Source organism: Aureobasidium melanogenum (assembly GCF_000721775.1).
Source record: "Aureobasidium melanogenum CBS 110374 unplaced genomic scaffold scaffold_11, whole genome shotgun sequence".
Taxonomy (NCBI): Eukaryota; Fungi; Ascomycota; class Dothideomycetes; order Dothideales; family Saccotheciaceae; genus Aureobasidium; species Aureobasidium melanogenum.
The window spans coordinates 280,839-295,215 of NW_024470063.1; the positions used below are offsets into that span (position 1 = coordinate 280,839).

The 14,377-nt window shown below is 50.1% G+C and overlaps 3 protein-coding genes across 3 annotated transcripts; 1 reads left to right on the forward strand and 2 right to left on the reverse strand.

The window, feature by feature from the left end:
- Window positions 1–5,671: 5,671 nt before the first annotated feature.
- Window positions 5,672–8,161, reverse strand: M437DRAFT_84784 (uncharacterized protein; the record flags this gene model as incomplete). The annotated part of the gene is made up of 3 exons (XM_041028165.1): window positions 5,672–6,470; window positions 7,376–7,904; window positions 7,957–8,161. 3 exons carry the CDS (start codon window positions 8,159–8,161, stop codon window positions 5,672–5,674), a joined length of 1,533 nt encoding a protein of 510 aa, XP_040879467.1.
- Window positions 8,162–9,206: 1,045 nt separating this feature from the next.
- Window positions 9,207–10,049, reverse strand: M437DRAFT_49194 (uncharacterized protein; the record flags this gene model as incomplete). Its single annotated transcript, XM_041021798.1, has 1 exon — window positions 9,207–10,049. The coding sequence occupies one exon, from the start codon at window positions 10,047–10,049 to the stop codon at window positions 9,207–9,209; it is 843 nt and encodes a 280-aa protein (XP_040879468.1).
- A 245-nt stretch (window positions 10,050–10,294) lies between these two features.
- On the forward strand, window positions 10,295–11,557 carry M437DRAFT_49128 (UPF0261 domain-containing protein; the record flags this gene model as incomplete). The annotated part of the gene is made up of 1 exon (XM_041021784.1): window positions 10,295–11,557. One exon carries the CDS (start codon window positions 10,295–10,297, stop codon window positions 11,555–11,557), a length of 1,263 nt encoding a protein of 420 aa, XP_040879469.1.
- Window positions 11,558–14,377: the final 2,820 nt, after the last annotated feature.

Consider the following 14,377-nt stretch of genomic DNA (forward strand, 5'->3'; position numbering starts at 1 on the left):
CATCATCATCAGAGGCAAAGATCTTTATCGCATCTCTTGCAAGCATATGTGCGCTATCTTCTTATCTCAGAGAGGTCATAGAGAAAGAAGAATGCCATGACCTTTGGGAACGTTGACCCCGAGCTTCCTAACCTGCTTCGTTCCAAAAGGGCAAGATTGGGCCTCGCGAAATTGTGAAATTACATACCTGATGATGGTGCTGGTCGTGCCAGGAGCGCTAGAAATAATCGTGGTGAGCTCGGTGATGGTCGATGCTGGTTGGATGCTCGTGCTATAGCTCGTATATGTGATGTAACTAGCCGGCAAAGTGGTCGTATATGTGGTCAGGTATGTCGAAAAGATTATTGAGGTCTTTGTTGGCCCTGGAGCTGTTGTTGTTGGCCCAGGAGCTGTCGTAGTGCTTGCAGGAAGCATCGTGGTCTGCACAACCGTCGAAAGGAGGGTTGAGGCTGGCAAGGTCGTCACATACGTCGATACCAGCGTTTCTGAAATCGTCTGGACTGTGGTGAAGCTGGAAGCTGGAAGTGTGTACGTGATAAGCGTCGTTACGTATTGAGTTTGAGGTGGGAGAGTGACATTTTGGAGTTCAGTGGACACCGCCGATATCGTTTGAGTGATCTGAGGAAGCGTGCTCGTGAGATAGTATGTGAAGGTTCCAGCTGGCAAAGTCGAATAGAGTGTCTGGGTAACGAGAGGTTGGCTGCTGACGATGGTCGTGTAATATGTCGAGGCTTGCTGAGTCGAGATCACAGTTGAGCCAGTCTGAGTGATGTACAACGTTGTCAAATAGCTCGAAATGAATGTCGTGGTGTATGGAGCCAAACTAGTTGTTTCCACCACGGTAATACTTTGCGGTGGAAGGGTGGAAAGAATTGTCGATATGATCGTAGTCGGCTGCAGACTCAGCGAAGTCTGGACTATTGTCGAATACAACGTCGTCACTATCGGGCTGGCAGTTGTTACATAGGTGCTAGGCGGCGGATATACTGTCGAGACTATCGTGGTGCTCACATAACTGGTGTACGGTTGGATAGAGGTCGTCTGGATTTGGGTTGATATTGCTGTGGCTGTCACGAAAGCGGTGCTAAGTTGTGTGAAGGTTTGGTTTTGCGTGATGGTGGCTAATTTTGGCGTAGATTAGCTAAATTGATCTCTCATCCGAATATTGCGAACAGAATGGCATCAGATAGGATCTCTGGTTGACGAGACCAATCTCGGAGCAGCCAAAGGTCAAGGAAGCCGTTACGTCCATGAAAAAATGTCAAAAGACAGTCGCTCAGCTCTCAGATAACACCATGTACCTCTGGAAGTTTGCATATCTCATTCGGTGGATAAGAAAATAGATCGACTTACTCGTGCTGGTCACAACGGCAGAGACAGTTATGTTTTGAAGAGAGGTGGCAGTGGCATACGCCGTCGAGACCAGAGTGGTAGGTTGATAAATGGTATATGTGTTGTCGCTTTCATATGTCGAAATCACGTACGAAACTTGAGTTGTCGTGTAGTACAATGCGGTCGATACGATAGCGGAAGTCGTTCTGGTGCGCACGATGGTTCTGGTCACTGTGACCACGCTTCCACCTGGGAGAGTGGTTAATGACACAGAACTACCGCTGGGAGCACTTGAACCAGAGCCAGAATTTCCCGTTGACGATGCAGAGGTCGAGCTATCTGTTGGAGGGATGTCGACGATCGCAATGTTGTCCAGACCCACGTACGCGTTGCCGGCACAAGTTATACTGAATGTCGCCGTTGCAGAGTCATCATCATATGTCGCCAAATAGAGATAGTAGTACTGTTGCCAAACTCCAGTTGAGAGTGGAGTAGGTGAACTACAGCTGTTGTAGACGCAAAGGCTTATCGAGCAGTCTGGCGGATTAGGTCCATCTTGAGCTTGCTGCGCATATGCCGTCACATTATATGTATCGCCGGCAACAGTAGGGAAATTTTGCGAAGCGTTGTAGACCAACGGCTGGTCTGACGACTGACGGCGGAGAAGAAGCTGTTGCTGCTGCGGACCGGAACCACTATTGAAGGTCAAAAACCTAATTTTCGAGGTCAGTGAATTGTATTCCTTTTGTAACAGAATCGTTGGACCTTACAGGTAGCTCTGTCCACTCTGCGCAGTCAAAGGGGTGCTATCATTACTTTGTGCAATCACAGCAGTAACATTTGGGCTTGATGCCGAACTTGTCAGAGGGTCGCCTGTACCATTCTCGAAATTTGTATCTGCTATAACAACAGGTGCAGGTACCGTCGTTGGGTGAGTCGAGTTATATCCATATGTACCATTAGTGGGAAAGGTTCCATTTTGCTCCTCAGCATCCGGAATGCCATCGTCATTGAAGTCTACATAACATGCATCGGGGCAGGTCTCGCAATATGCATCAGGTCCCATGGTCGTGAAGGAGGATCCAGGCATTGTGACTGTCACATCCGCGCCGTAGACAGTCGTATAACGAGTGGCTGAAATGAAAGAGTTCATGTACAATGAAGAAGCGTTCACTGGAATGCAGGAAGGGTTCTGGGTATAGACCGTTGAGATGAAACTCTGACTCAACGTAATAGTGCTTGCATTCGCCGGTGCGGTAGAGGGACAAGTAGGGCAGCTTGAATTCAAGCCAGAAAGACTCTCGGCCGAGCCAGTTTCGAAAACGGTCGAGATCACAGTCGGGGCTGAACAATTCGAATTCGGTAAGTAGATGGAGGTCGTGACTGGGAGGATCGAGCTGATGATCTTGGTAGAGGCGTTCTGGAAAACGGTGGAGAATATTGTGGAAAACACCGTGGAGTTCTCGCAATTTGTGTCAGGTAGATAGATCGATGTCGTGACGGGAAGGATTGAGCTGATGATCTTGGTAGATGCATTTTGGAAGATAGTTGAGAACACTGTTGAGTTCGCACAATTGTTGCTTGATAGATAGATTGATGTCGTGACCGGCGGAAGCGTGCTAATAGTTTGACAACTCGCGCTCTGGTAGACGGTAGATATGCTGTCAGGAGACTGTGATCCAGCGGTGAAGATCGAGGGCGCAAAGCCTGTTCTAGGCGACGAATCGAAGACTATCGGACAATTTGCAGATCCGTAGATGGTTTCGCTTACGAGCGAGCCTGATACACTGGACGTGACGACAGCTGAGATGTTTGCGATGGTCGAGCAACTGACGGACTGGTTCGACAGTAGCCACCCATAAAGATTGGTGCCGGACTGCGAAGGACAAGTTGGGCATGACTGATTGCTGGACACAAGTGACGTGATCGTGATGGCAACAGTGGTGTTGAGTGGACAAGGTACTTCTTGAAAGACAGTCGATATACTCGTTTGGGTAGTGCCACCAAACGGCAGCGCTGAACTCGAAGCTGGTATCGTTACCGTAGCAGGCGAAGGGCAATCGATCGATCCATTAGAGATGCTGCTTGGTCCACAAGCGATGGTCGAAAGATTGGAAACGTAATATGTCGAGGACCTATACACAGTAGAGACATCGTTAGTCTGCCAAACAGTTGAAATTTCAAGTACCGTGGAAGTGGGCTTGGCGGGGCAGGGGGCCGTCGCCTGCCCTGACCGGGTGCCATCTTGTATGAGATATGTCGATGAGTCCGATGTGTAGATAGCGTATAATCCGGTCGTAGGAGTACAAACGCTCGGTGTTGAATCCGGACTCTCGTCTGATGATGACTGCGCAATGCTCGCTCTGAAAAGACAGGAAATCCCTAATAGGGAAGGAAACAAGTGCACCATGTCCTGAACACAACCGCACCAAAATCGCTCGCAAACGTGGAATCGGAAGTGGAAGAAAGAGAAAAAGACTTGTTATTGCATACATCACGCATAGTCCCAAAACGCAGCTCTTCATTCCACCATGCGGAAGTATAATGCCGATCTTGCCAGTTCCCGGGCTCCATTGTGCTAAACCGTGAGTCAGGTAGAGTCAACTGCGTTGGAACTACAGTCGGCTGTGTTGTAAGACGGCTTTTCCTGGAATGCGGTAATGCTTTTCTGCCTGCGTTCACGGTATGCTTCCAGGTACAATATCCCAGTGGCCTCACCATTGCTCCAGAACTACTCGAGACCGTTTTCTTAAAATCTTGTCTCCGGTTGCTCTTTCAAGTCTCCCAACTGTGGTCGAACCGAGAATACAGGCCATGCAGAAAAGATCATCGCGTGTATGTCCAAGCTGCCTCCCTTGCTTGTTCGTTCGAGCGAGCAATCTCGGTCGAGTGACCGAATCAAAGTCCGTTCAGTATCTGCTTGAAAAGTTACCTCCTGGCATGCCAAGCTGCAACAGTACCATGATTCATTCCTTTGGTATTGGCGAATGTCGTCTAGCAATGACTCGATGGGGAAGGTGCTCGGAGGTAGCGAGTTGTCGCAAGGCACTGTTATCAATATTCTACACGTCAGCGACAGGTTAGTTGATGGGATATGGCAAGCTGCTGTGACCAATCATGAGTCTCCATGTTGCTTTGCGAAGGGTGTGCAACAAGTCGTCGATGCAGGCAGGCTTGCACCTCCATTGCCAGCCATGACTCGCCGTGGTCCAAGTTGATTCCAAAATTACTTGAAATTCAGTATGTCGAGCAAGAAAATTCCCAAAAGAACACTACCAAGGAAGGCGCGCTCGGGAGGTTTATATTACTGCACTCGCAATGCTCGTCGTATTCGGCAACGTCGGAGCTGTTGTTCGGGAATGTCTGTAGCTCGGCCTCTGCGAGGAATGTACACTTCGTTTTCTCGGCCCGTTCAAGGTCCAGCGCATCTCATTGGCGGTCGCTACAGTTGTCCTCGAGTTTGTGAGCAAGGGAGGATAGGTGACAGGTCGAAATTCTGGACAGGCTGTCGTTCGTTTCCATGTGGTTATTCGCGCCCTCGTCAAGTGGGACACCCACTGCCTAGCGAGTGCCATTCCGTCTCCAAACGCAGAGCAGTTGCTGCGATATTGTCAGTTAGCTCTCTGTCTATCTCAGAACTTGTAGAATATCAAATCTTCTGGTTTCACGTAAGAGACGCGGCGTCCAGGCGACCAGTCAGAAGTAGGCAGGTAGTGCAACCGCGAGCGCGTCCGTACCGGGCAGTCGCTTCGGAGCGGGGCACTGAGTCTTTTGATTGTAGACTTCATGTCTTCCAGAGAATTATATGAATGCGACCTTCCCCTAGATTTATCGCGGAGGAGGAGATTGGCGAAAGATGTATCTAGGATCTAAGAGAGAAAGACCTTTGGATAGCTTCAGTTGACCCGCCGACGTGGTCGCGACTTCCTTCAGCGAGGACGACAGCAAAAGAATCAACACGTCTCACCAAGACACTGGAGCACAAAACCACAAGGATAGCACGAAACGATAGCAGCAACGATAGTATTGAGCAAGGAAGGCTCTATCCTCGGATTCTGCCTAACGACGTAAGAGCCCATACTGTCCTGCTGCAAACCTCAAGTCTGCCCTTGTTTCCTTCGCTCGTTTCTTTGTTTCCCATTCGTGTGCTTGCGGGTATTTCATTCGTTCGTCGAGTTCTCTTTATTGCCTCCTTGTCTCAATGAAAAGCGTTCGGTCGGATGCTCCTGCTTTTCCTCCTTTGTTCAAAGATGTGGATGCGTATATGCCTGGTCTGAATGTTAGCCAACTTCAAAGATCTGAGCGAAGGAGAGTTTTACTTACGGTCCAAGAAGCTTGCTCAGATGGTAGCTTCGTATTCATCCCACTCGGCCTGAGCCAATGCGCGGCTCTCGGTGTCGTGCTCGTGCCAGTAGGGCAGGTGATGGGTGGTGAACTCGCGGATCTTCTTGACAACATCCTCGTCCAATGAAGCTGCACGACCAGAGAAGACAATGCCGACCTGAGAGTTCATCTGGGGGTGACGAAGCAGCATGCCCAAAGAGTGCCAAGTAGCCTTGTTGATGTACAGAGGCTCGTCGACAATGATGCGGGTGACGCAGGACAGGTTGATGGCTCTGGTGCCAACGAGCTTCTTGAGACGCTCGATGGTGACAAGGACGGCATCGGCGTTGGCCAGGTACTGGTACTCGTCACCGGGGTAGGTGATGTTGATGGCAGGAGTAGACAGCTTGACGCCGGTGTCGAAGGCGACAGTGTAGGCATCCATATAGATAAGAGGATCAATGTCATCGTCGGGGACGACCACGATCTGGTAAGGACGAGCAAAGGTGCCGGCATCAAATTCCTCCTCAGTGATGGGACTAGGAGGGTTTCTACCCTTCTGGAGAGACACTGCAGCGCAGACCTGCATGATAGTGGCAACGATTCTGCAAGGTCTGGTAATCAGGTAGTTGGGGATGATGCTGAAGATGCTGTGCTTGCTGAGAGCATTGATCAGACTCATTTGTTCAACCCACAGGTCAGTGATTCTCAAGCCCTCGTAACCTGTAGCCACACGGTTATCGATGGTGCGGAGCCATTCGAGAATAGGTACAGCGATCTTCCAGTCAGAGCCGCGCGGGAAGCGCTCGTGCAACCTAATATCAGTTAGCAAGTTTTGATGGCAGGAGATGAAGAGATCTTCTTGCCTGGCGCGGTGCACATTCAGGTCAAAACGAGAGGCCATGTCTGCTGTTGTTGGAGATGTTTGTGTCGTGGTTTGTGTGGTGGCTGCGTAGAAAGAAAAAGACGCAATGGTCGAGCTTCGAGCGTGATGTACAGGTGGTGTGCTCAAAACACAACAAACAAACCAGACGAGCACACCTCCCCTCGACTTTCACTCATCGGTTTGAATACTAAATCAAGCTCCAAGTAGCCATCGGTGCTACTAGATACTCTATAAAGAGACAGGAAGTCTTGTATCACTAAATAAGATCCATTGAGAGCCAGATCCCAGGTCATTCTCACGGACAAGCCCTTCAAAACGATAGCACTCTGCTTTTCTATACTAGAGATATCGTCATGGAGCCCGTCTGGAGGGGCGAGGAAAATATAGTCCATCCACCCTCTCCTGGACTCAATACAGCTGACGCTATACTATCGGAATGCACGGTGTGATTACCATGATACCACTTGTCCAGAGAAACACTCTATGACACAGGACCCTCGATGGAAAGCAAACACATCCTTGGAAAATTTCGCATTTGGACAGATAATCATGTCCATGCAGGCTCAGCTGGAGCTATGGGCCCTGTATGCAGCCCGAGATCTCCCTACAAGAGGTTCAGGAGGCGTATATCGCTTCAGATATGATGCCACAGCTACAAATAGCTATCAGAAGGCACCAAACTTTTATATCACGGAGGAGTTCCATCGAAGGCAGCATCAAATCTTGTTGGGTTGAGAAAATTGTATCTTTCGTTCTTTCTATCCTACACAAGTGTTTCCCTCACTAGCATTCTAACCTATCTATAACGGACCCAAGTCAACGATCTCTTTGTACGCGGGATTGCTTGGGCGAAAGATGACTGGGCGAGGGTCGAGCACCCGTCTACCGTTGATGACCTTGCTTGGACGAACAGAATCGTAGGCCTCCTTCTCCCTCGCGTGAGCCCTTGCTCCATTGACTTCTGACAGGTCATCGACCCGGAAGTTTCTGAGCATGCTTGAGAGACTTTTCTGCGAGGTTGACTGCAGAACTGCCTCCGATGAGGGGCTGACAATGAAGTCGAGAACGGACTCGTGTTGAACAAGGTCGGTCATGTCAACAATCATGCCGGCATCCAGAGCGGCGGGAAGAGGAAGGCCAGGGAGAGAATCGGCGGGAAGAGTTGTGGTTTTGTTGACCTTGGAGGTCTGACGGCGCCTGGCTGGTAGACGTCTCTGCTTGGGTGCCATTTGTGCCTCTTGAGCAAGTTTTTGCACGCCGACATGGTCTTCGTCGGCGGCGCGGTCTGCTTCTGGAACGAAGTCTGGATCGAACTCTCCCTTCTCGACACTGTCGTTGTCTGCCATCTCAAGGTCCTGGTCTTCTAGGTCTAATCAGCATCTATGTCACGATCTTCAGGTAGATCTAATTGATACCATCCTCTTCGCCGTCGGTCCAAGGAACCAATTCTTTCTGCTCGTTCATGCGTAACTGCACGAACAGAACCTCTCCTTCTTCATCGTAATCGTGGAACCTTTCATAGAAGACCGCCTCGCCAGTGACGGCAGAGGTCCATGAAATAATGTCTCTCAAGTCGACGGCGGTGGCCTGTTTTGTAAAAGATCTCGTTGTTGGTGGCATTTTGATGATGGTTGACTAGCTTCAGCGTGTTGTTGTTGTGTGACAGGCAGGATGTTCAAGAAGACGGAAAACATTGTATGGTCGAGCCTCGACGAGCAAAGCAAACAAACGGATCTGTGACGGAGGACTTCTGATGACCACTCGCAGCAATCTCGATGTTGCTCAGCATTAGAATGCTATATCTTCAGGTCTGATCAACGCCACAATAGGCATCACCTTCCTTGCCTTGACCACCGTCACCTTTCGGACCTGCACCACCTCTCTCTCGCTCGCTCTCAGCGCTGCCTCAATATATGTATCGAATCTCTTGCTCGCCGCAGACTCAAGCCGGCCAATGGGCTCGAGACGTCGTACTGCGCATACGGCCGCCGCTGCCCTTGGGCTGGCCTTACCTAGTATCTTACCTCCAGACGATGGAGGTAGCACTCCAGATGAAGGAACTCTTTCGATTTGGGCAGTAGAATTGCAGGATATTGTTTCCACAGCAGGCATTCCCAGAGAGTGTGATAGCCATTGAGGGCCGACAGAAGCTACACAAAACGGACAAAGCCGTCAAGCGCTCCTTCCTCCACTTGAGACTACGATTGACATTCTCAAGTCTTCGTTCTAAACAACCATCCATATTCAGCTTCTCCACAACAAGTTCAAGCTCTCACAATTCAGCCAGGAGAAAACTGCAGATTTGAGTGAGTGCGTCTGAGCCGGGTCGACGAGCTGAGGAAGTTGCTGACAGCCAAGATAAACATTGGCCAACGCCACGAAAGACAGTCGTGCCTCCAATCTGCATCAGAGTCATGCCACCTCTCAACATAACCAGAAGTTCTCGTCAGGCGAGTATTGGCCTTGACCTGTCGTGTTCTACGTGGATAAAGGAAGCTCTATGCGCATTACTAGACCACGCCGAGTTATTCCTATGTCAGGAGCAGGCAATTCTGATGCATGATGTTTTCGACGGCCGAAAGCGCCCACAAATTTGAACCAAGACGTCGCTCGATCCTGTTGAGGAAGGTGGTTGTATCTTTACTAACAGGGCGACCAGATAGATTTATACTTTCGCTACGGCAATGCCCTTGAACTGTTCGGTGATGCCTTTGATAGCTTTCTCTACCGGTAGGCGCTCCATCGAACTGGCACCAAAGAAGCCGTGCAAGCCCTTGACTCTTCCGAGCACGAACTCCGCATCTTCGGGCTCTGCGATTGGCCCACCATGGCAGAGAACAATAATATCCTCCTTGACTCCAGCCGCGGCATCTCTGATTGCTCGTATGTCCCTGACACAATCTTTCGCAGATTTGCCTGTTTGCGCGCCAATCGTACCGCTGGTCGTGAGACCCATGTGTGCAACGATCACGTCCGCTCCAGCGCCTGCCATTGCTTTCGCTTCTTCGACATTGAACACATACGGTGTTGTCAGCATCCCCATCTCTGCAGCCAGTCGTATCATCTCGACTTCCTTGTCGAAGCCCATGCCAGTCTCCTCGAGGTTTGCACGGAACTGGCCATCAATCAGACCGACAGTAGGGAAGTTCTGGACACCGGCAAATCCAAGGTCACTGAGTTGCTTCAAAAAGCGAGGCATGTCCTTGAACGGGTCGGTGCCGCAGACGCCGGCTATGACTGGAGTGTGCTCGACGATAGGGAGCACTTCTTTCGCCATGTCAACGACAACATCATTGGCATTGCTGAAAGGCATCAGTCCAGCCAAGGAGCCTCTACCAGCCATTCGGAAGCGTCCACTGTTGTAAATGATGATCATGTCGCCGCCGCCTGCTTCAATCGATTTGGCGGACAGGCCAATACCAGCGCCTGCTCCGACAATGGGCTTCCCAGCATCAATCTGCTTGCGGAAGTTTTCAAGAATTTGCTTGCGATCTGTCGGAGGTGCCATGATTTGCGTAGTCAGCTGTCTGGATATTTCGACAGATTTTCGATGGTTGATAAGTGTGAAAGAGGAAGGTGACTGGAAATCGAAGTTGAGCTGTTTGATCGGCATGACGCAACCGCTGCATCAAGACATCACCAACCTCCCCGCACCCCTCCTCCGACGCGATGCAATGCCATCCTGCACTCAACAATACTTCCAATGGACTCTGGACACAGCCAATTCCCTTGTTCTAGTGTTCTGTCGTCGCAATGCCACACATAGTCTTATTGGGTACGCTGGACACAAAGCTACCCGAGATACTCCATCTCCACTCTCGACTGGTCGCTCTGTCTTTACCTGGTACCTCGATTACTGTAGTTGATTGCGGTCGTAGCCCCGTCGACCATCCAGCCATCAGTATCTCTCAACATGAATTAGTTACGAGGTTCGGCACGAAAGAAGAACGGGACAAGCTGCAAGATCTACCGCGTGGTGAAATCATCAAATATATGATCCATTGCGCAACCTCTTGCATTAGAGAGCTACACCAAAAGCAGCCCATTCATGGCGTTATTAGCGCAGGAGGTAGTGGAGGCACCAGTCTGGCTTCGGCTGTCATGCGAACTCTACCAATTGGCCTGCCCAAACTCATTGCAAGCACGGTCGCTTCTGGAGATACTGGTCCGATCGTGGGCGAAACTGATATCACCTTGATGTACTCGGTGGTAGATATCGCAGGCGCCAATGACCTTCTGAAAAACATACTAAACAATGCGGCTGCTGCCATAGCAGGCATGTCAGCTGCCTACGAACAACAACTTCAACATCGTCCAGAGCAGGATCAAGGGAACCAAAAATTACGAGTTGGCATCACAATGTTCGGTGTGACGACTCCTTGCGTCGACAAGATTCGCGAACATCTCGAATCCAACTATGCAGTCGAGACATACGTCTTCCATGCCACTGGACACGGAGGCAAGGCCATGGAGCGTTTGATATCAGAGGGTCGCCTCGATGCTGTACTAGACCTGACCACAACCGAGATCTGCGATTTCCTCATGGGTGGGAACATGAGCGCTGGGCCCGACCGTCTCGAAGCAGCCCTCAAAGCAGGCATTCCAACCGTCATCTCCCTTGGAGCTACCGACATGGTCAATTTTGGGCCAAAAGCAACAGTTCCGGAGAAATATCAGCAAAGGAAGCTGTTCGAACATAATCCTACAGTAACTCTGATGCGCACCACTAAAGATGAGTGCATAGATGTTGGCAAATTCATAGCGGACAAGATCAAGCGCTTCGCTGCTAACCCGAAGATGGTGCAAATTACCCTACCAAAAGGTGGTGTTAGCATGATCGCTACGCCAGGAGGTGCTTTCGAGGACCGCGATGCAGACGATGCATTGATCGATACACTGGTCAATCAACTGCAGGACTCAGGCATCTCTATTGTTCACGACGAAAAAGACATCAACAATGAAGAATTTGCTGTGAAGATCGCCAACGACTTGATGCAATTAGCACAATCAAGATGAACTCGACGCCTCTTTCAATTTTGTCTTACCCGAATTGGAGCTTGCGAATAGAATCCTTTGCATCTTGATCATGTCTCAAGTGGCTGGCGAGCAAAACAAAGGCCTGCAGTATTTGAAGCATTCTTGAGATCCTTCCTCAGCTATAGCAGATTTCTTCGCGCCAGCCAAGAATAAACTCCAGAAGGTATATGAAAGCGAGGGATCATCGAGCCAATCCCCATACTTGTAGACCCACGGCCATAAATCTGCGAGACTGAGAAATTTAGATAACCAGACAGTCTGTCTTACTATGATATTGCCCATACACGGAATACATAAGTGCCTGCACTAACACAGAACGTCTGCTCTGTTTCGCAGGTGATTATGGTGGAGATTGCATACTTGCGTTTCTGATCTCGTTGCAACGCTGCAAAGCCTTTGATACCTGCCCGAGCGTCCTAAAAATATATCCTGAGCTGTGTGAGATTCATTTACTGTTACTCGATAGCATTCGTTCTGGATATTTGATATGGTGGCATGTTGGGTACATGACCCTGATGCCAAGACATACCCTGTTCTTCCACATCTCTTCCAGCAGTTTACTAGATATTGAATAGAGATGTGTCTACACTTTCCTGGATATATCTGGGAGTGTTCTTGATCGATTTGAGCTATGCATCAGGACGCTTCTCCAAGTCTTCGAATGAACATGCTTTCAGAAAAGTGATTGGTGGTTTTCGGTAGGTATTTGGTTGTCAGCGCTCAATAATGTTTCGAGAAAGTTGTTTTTCTACATAGCGCCATCCTTTCGCTTCCTACGGCTCTCAAACTTCTATGTGTTCTTGATATATCTATGGGGTATGTTGGCCACGAGTAACAAAGTACTAGAGCATGTCGTTAAGGCTACAGACACAAAAAAGTCCTCGCAGCACTTGTAAGAAGTATCACCCTGTCCCCAGCCATTTTTTTTTTTTTTTTTTTTTTTTGAATCATACTCCATTTAACCCTGCGGGTCTTGCCGGGAAGACTATCTAGCTACTATGTTATTCACATGATCGTGTGCCTTCCTGCCGCCCTACACACCCCTGCTTTCGCTCTTCGCTTTCTGTTCTGTTTTGTCGTGTGTCCATCTCTCTTCTGTGTTCTGTATCTATGGCCTTGCGCTTATTTGTCTTGTGTCTGTCTCCCTCTCGGGTTCAGACAGGGTCCGCTTTGCCACCCTGCTGAATTGAGCCAGCAGGCCGAGTGTCAGTAATTGTCTTGCCGCGGTTGTTGTTTTCTCTGTGTCGGAGAGTATTTCCCTGAGACTGTTTGGCGGGTAGTTCCCCCAGTACTTTTGTCTGCTCTCCCGGTAGGAGGGACAGTCAAGAAGTACATGATGAAGCGTTTCCCTTTGCTCGGCACACCCTCGGCACCTGTCCGTGGGTGTGTCAAGGGGTCTTATCCCATGCAAGTAGGAGTTCAGCCCGATTTTCCCTGTCTTCATCTGGACCACTACTGCAGAGAGGGCTTTCCTTCTTTGCCCGTGACTAGCCAAATGTCGCCTGTGTGGCTTCATGGCGAGTGGGTAGTATTCGCGGCCGTGTTTGCCGTTCTCCCATCTTGTCTCCCATTCCTTGGTGGTATCCACCCGCATTGCCCTCTTTATGGCGGATCGGAGGGAGTACGACTGGTATTTGCGGGCTCTGCGGAACTCGTGTACCTCGTTTAGTCCCTTACACCAGCCGCCTGCTTGCTTGGCCAGCTCGTCTACCTCTTCGTTGCCACGTATACCAGTATGAGAGGGAATCCATTGCAAGGTGACTGCGATCCCTTGTCTCCTTGCTTGCTCCATCTCAGCAATTACTCGATGGGTGATGTATTGTCCTGATGTGATCCTCGGGTTTGTGACCGCCTGTATTGCTGCTTGGTTGTCGGTGAAAATCGTCATTTTGTTGCACCACTCGAGTTCCTGTCCGATCTGGAGAGCGAGCTCTAGCCCCGTAAGTTCCGCCGAGTATACGGTGGACTGGGTATTGTCTCCCATATATCGTGTTCTTGATCTTTCTGCGTCCGGGCACCACGCGGCTGCGCCTACTTGTCCTTGGATTTCGCTTCCGTCGGTGTATATAAGAGCATGGCGGCAGTTCCGTTTCGCTCGTCTCACTGCACTCCGATGTAGTCGGATAGCACCTCCTTTAGAGCTTGCAACGTGGCTTTCTGGGGGCGTCCACCATGGGCTAGCCATGGTGACCATGATTGGTTCGATCGTCTCCAGTTCTTGTCCTGTGATTCTGTTTCTCGCTAGGTGTTGTTGTTCGATGGCCTGTAGGGGCGTGACTTCCGTCCTGTTGCGAGTCCTCGGTCCTCGTGCCCGCATGATTGCTTGATACATATCGCTGCCTTTGATTCTGTATAATGTGTTTGCGTTTCGTTGTCGGATGTAGAGTTCAATCGGCATGACGTTTGTCTCAATTTCTAGGGCGGCTAGGGCCGTGGTGCGCCACGCCCCTGTTGCCCATTTGAGGGCCTCTTTCTGGACTGATTCTAGGATCCTGGTGATCTTCGCTATGTTTGTCTTGTTTCCGTGTTCTGGGTTTGTCCTGAACCACACCGTGCTTGCGTATGCGAGCTTCGGGAGTAAGACTGCCTTATACAGCTGTACGCTGTGTTGTAGTGTTATTCCCCAGGTGGACCCCGATATCGCCTGGAAGCCTTTCATCGTCACCATCGCCCCTTCGTACAATCGTTGTGCATGGTGAAGGCCTGTGAGTTGCTTGTCGAGTACCACTCCTAATAGTTTAGCAGCTGGGCTTGGTTGGATTGTCACCTCTGGAAGGACGAGTGGTGCCTCCGCTTCTG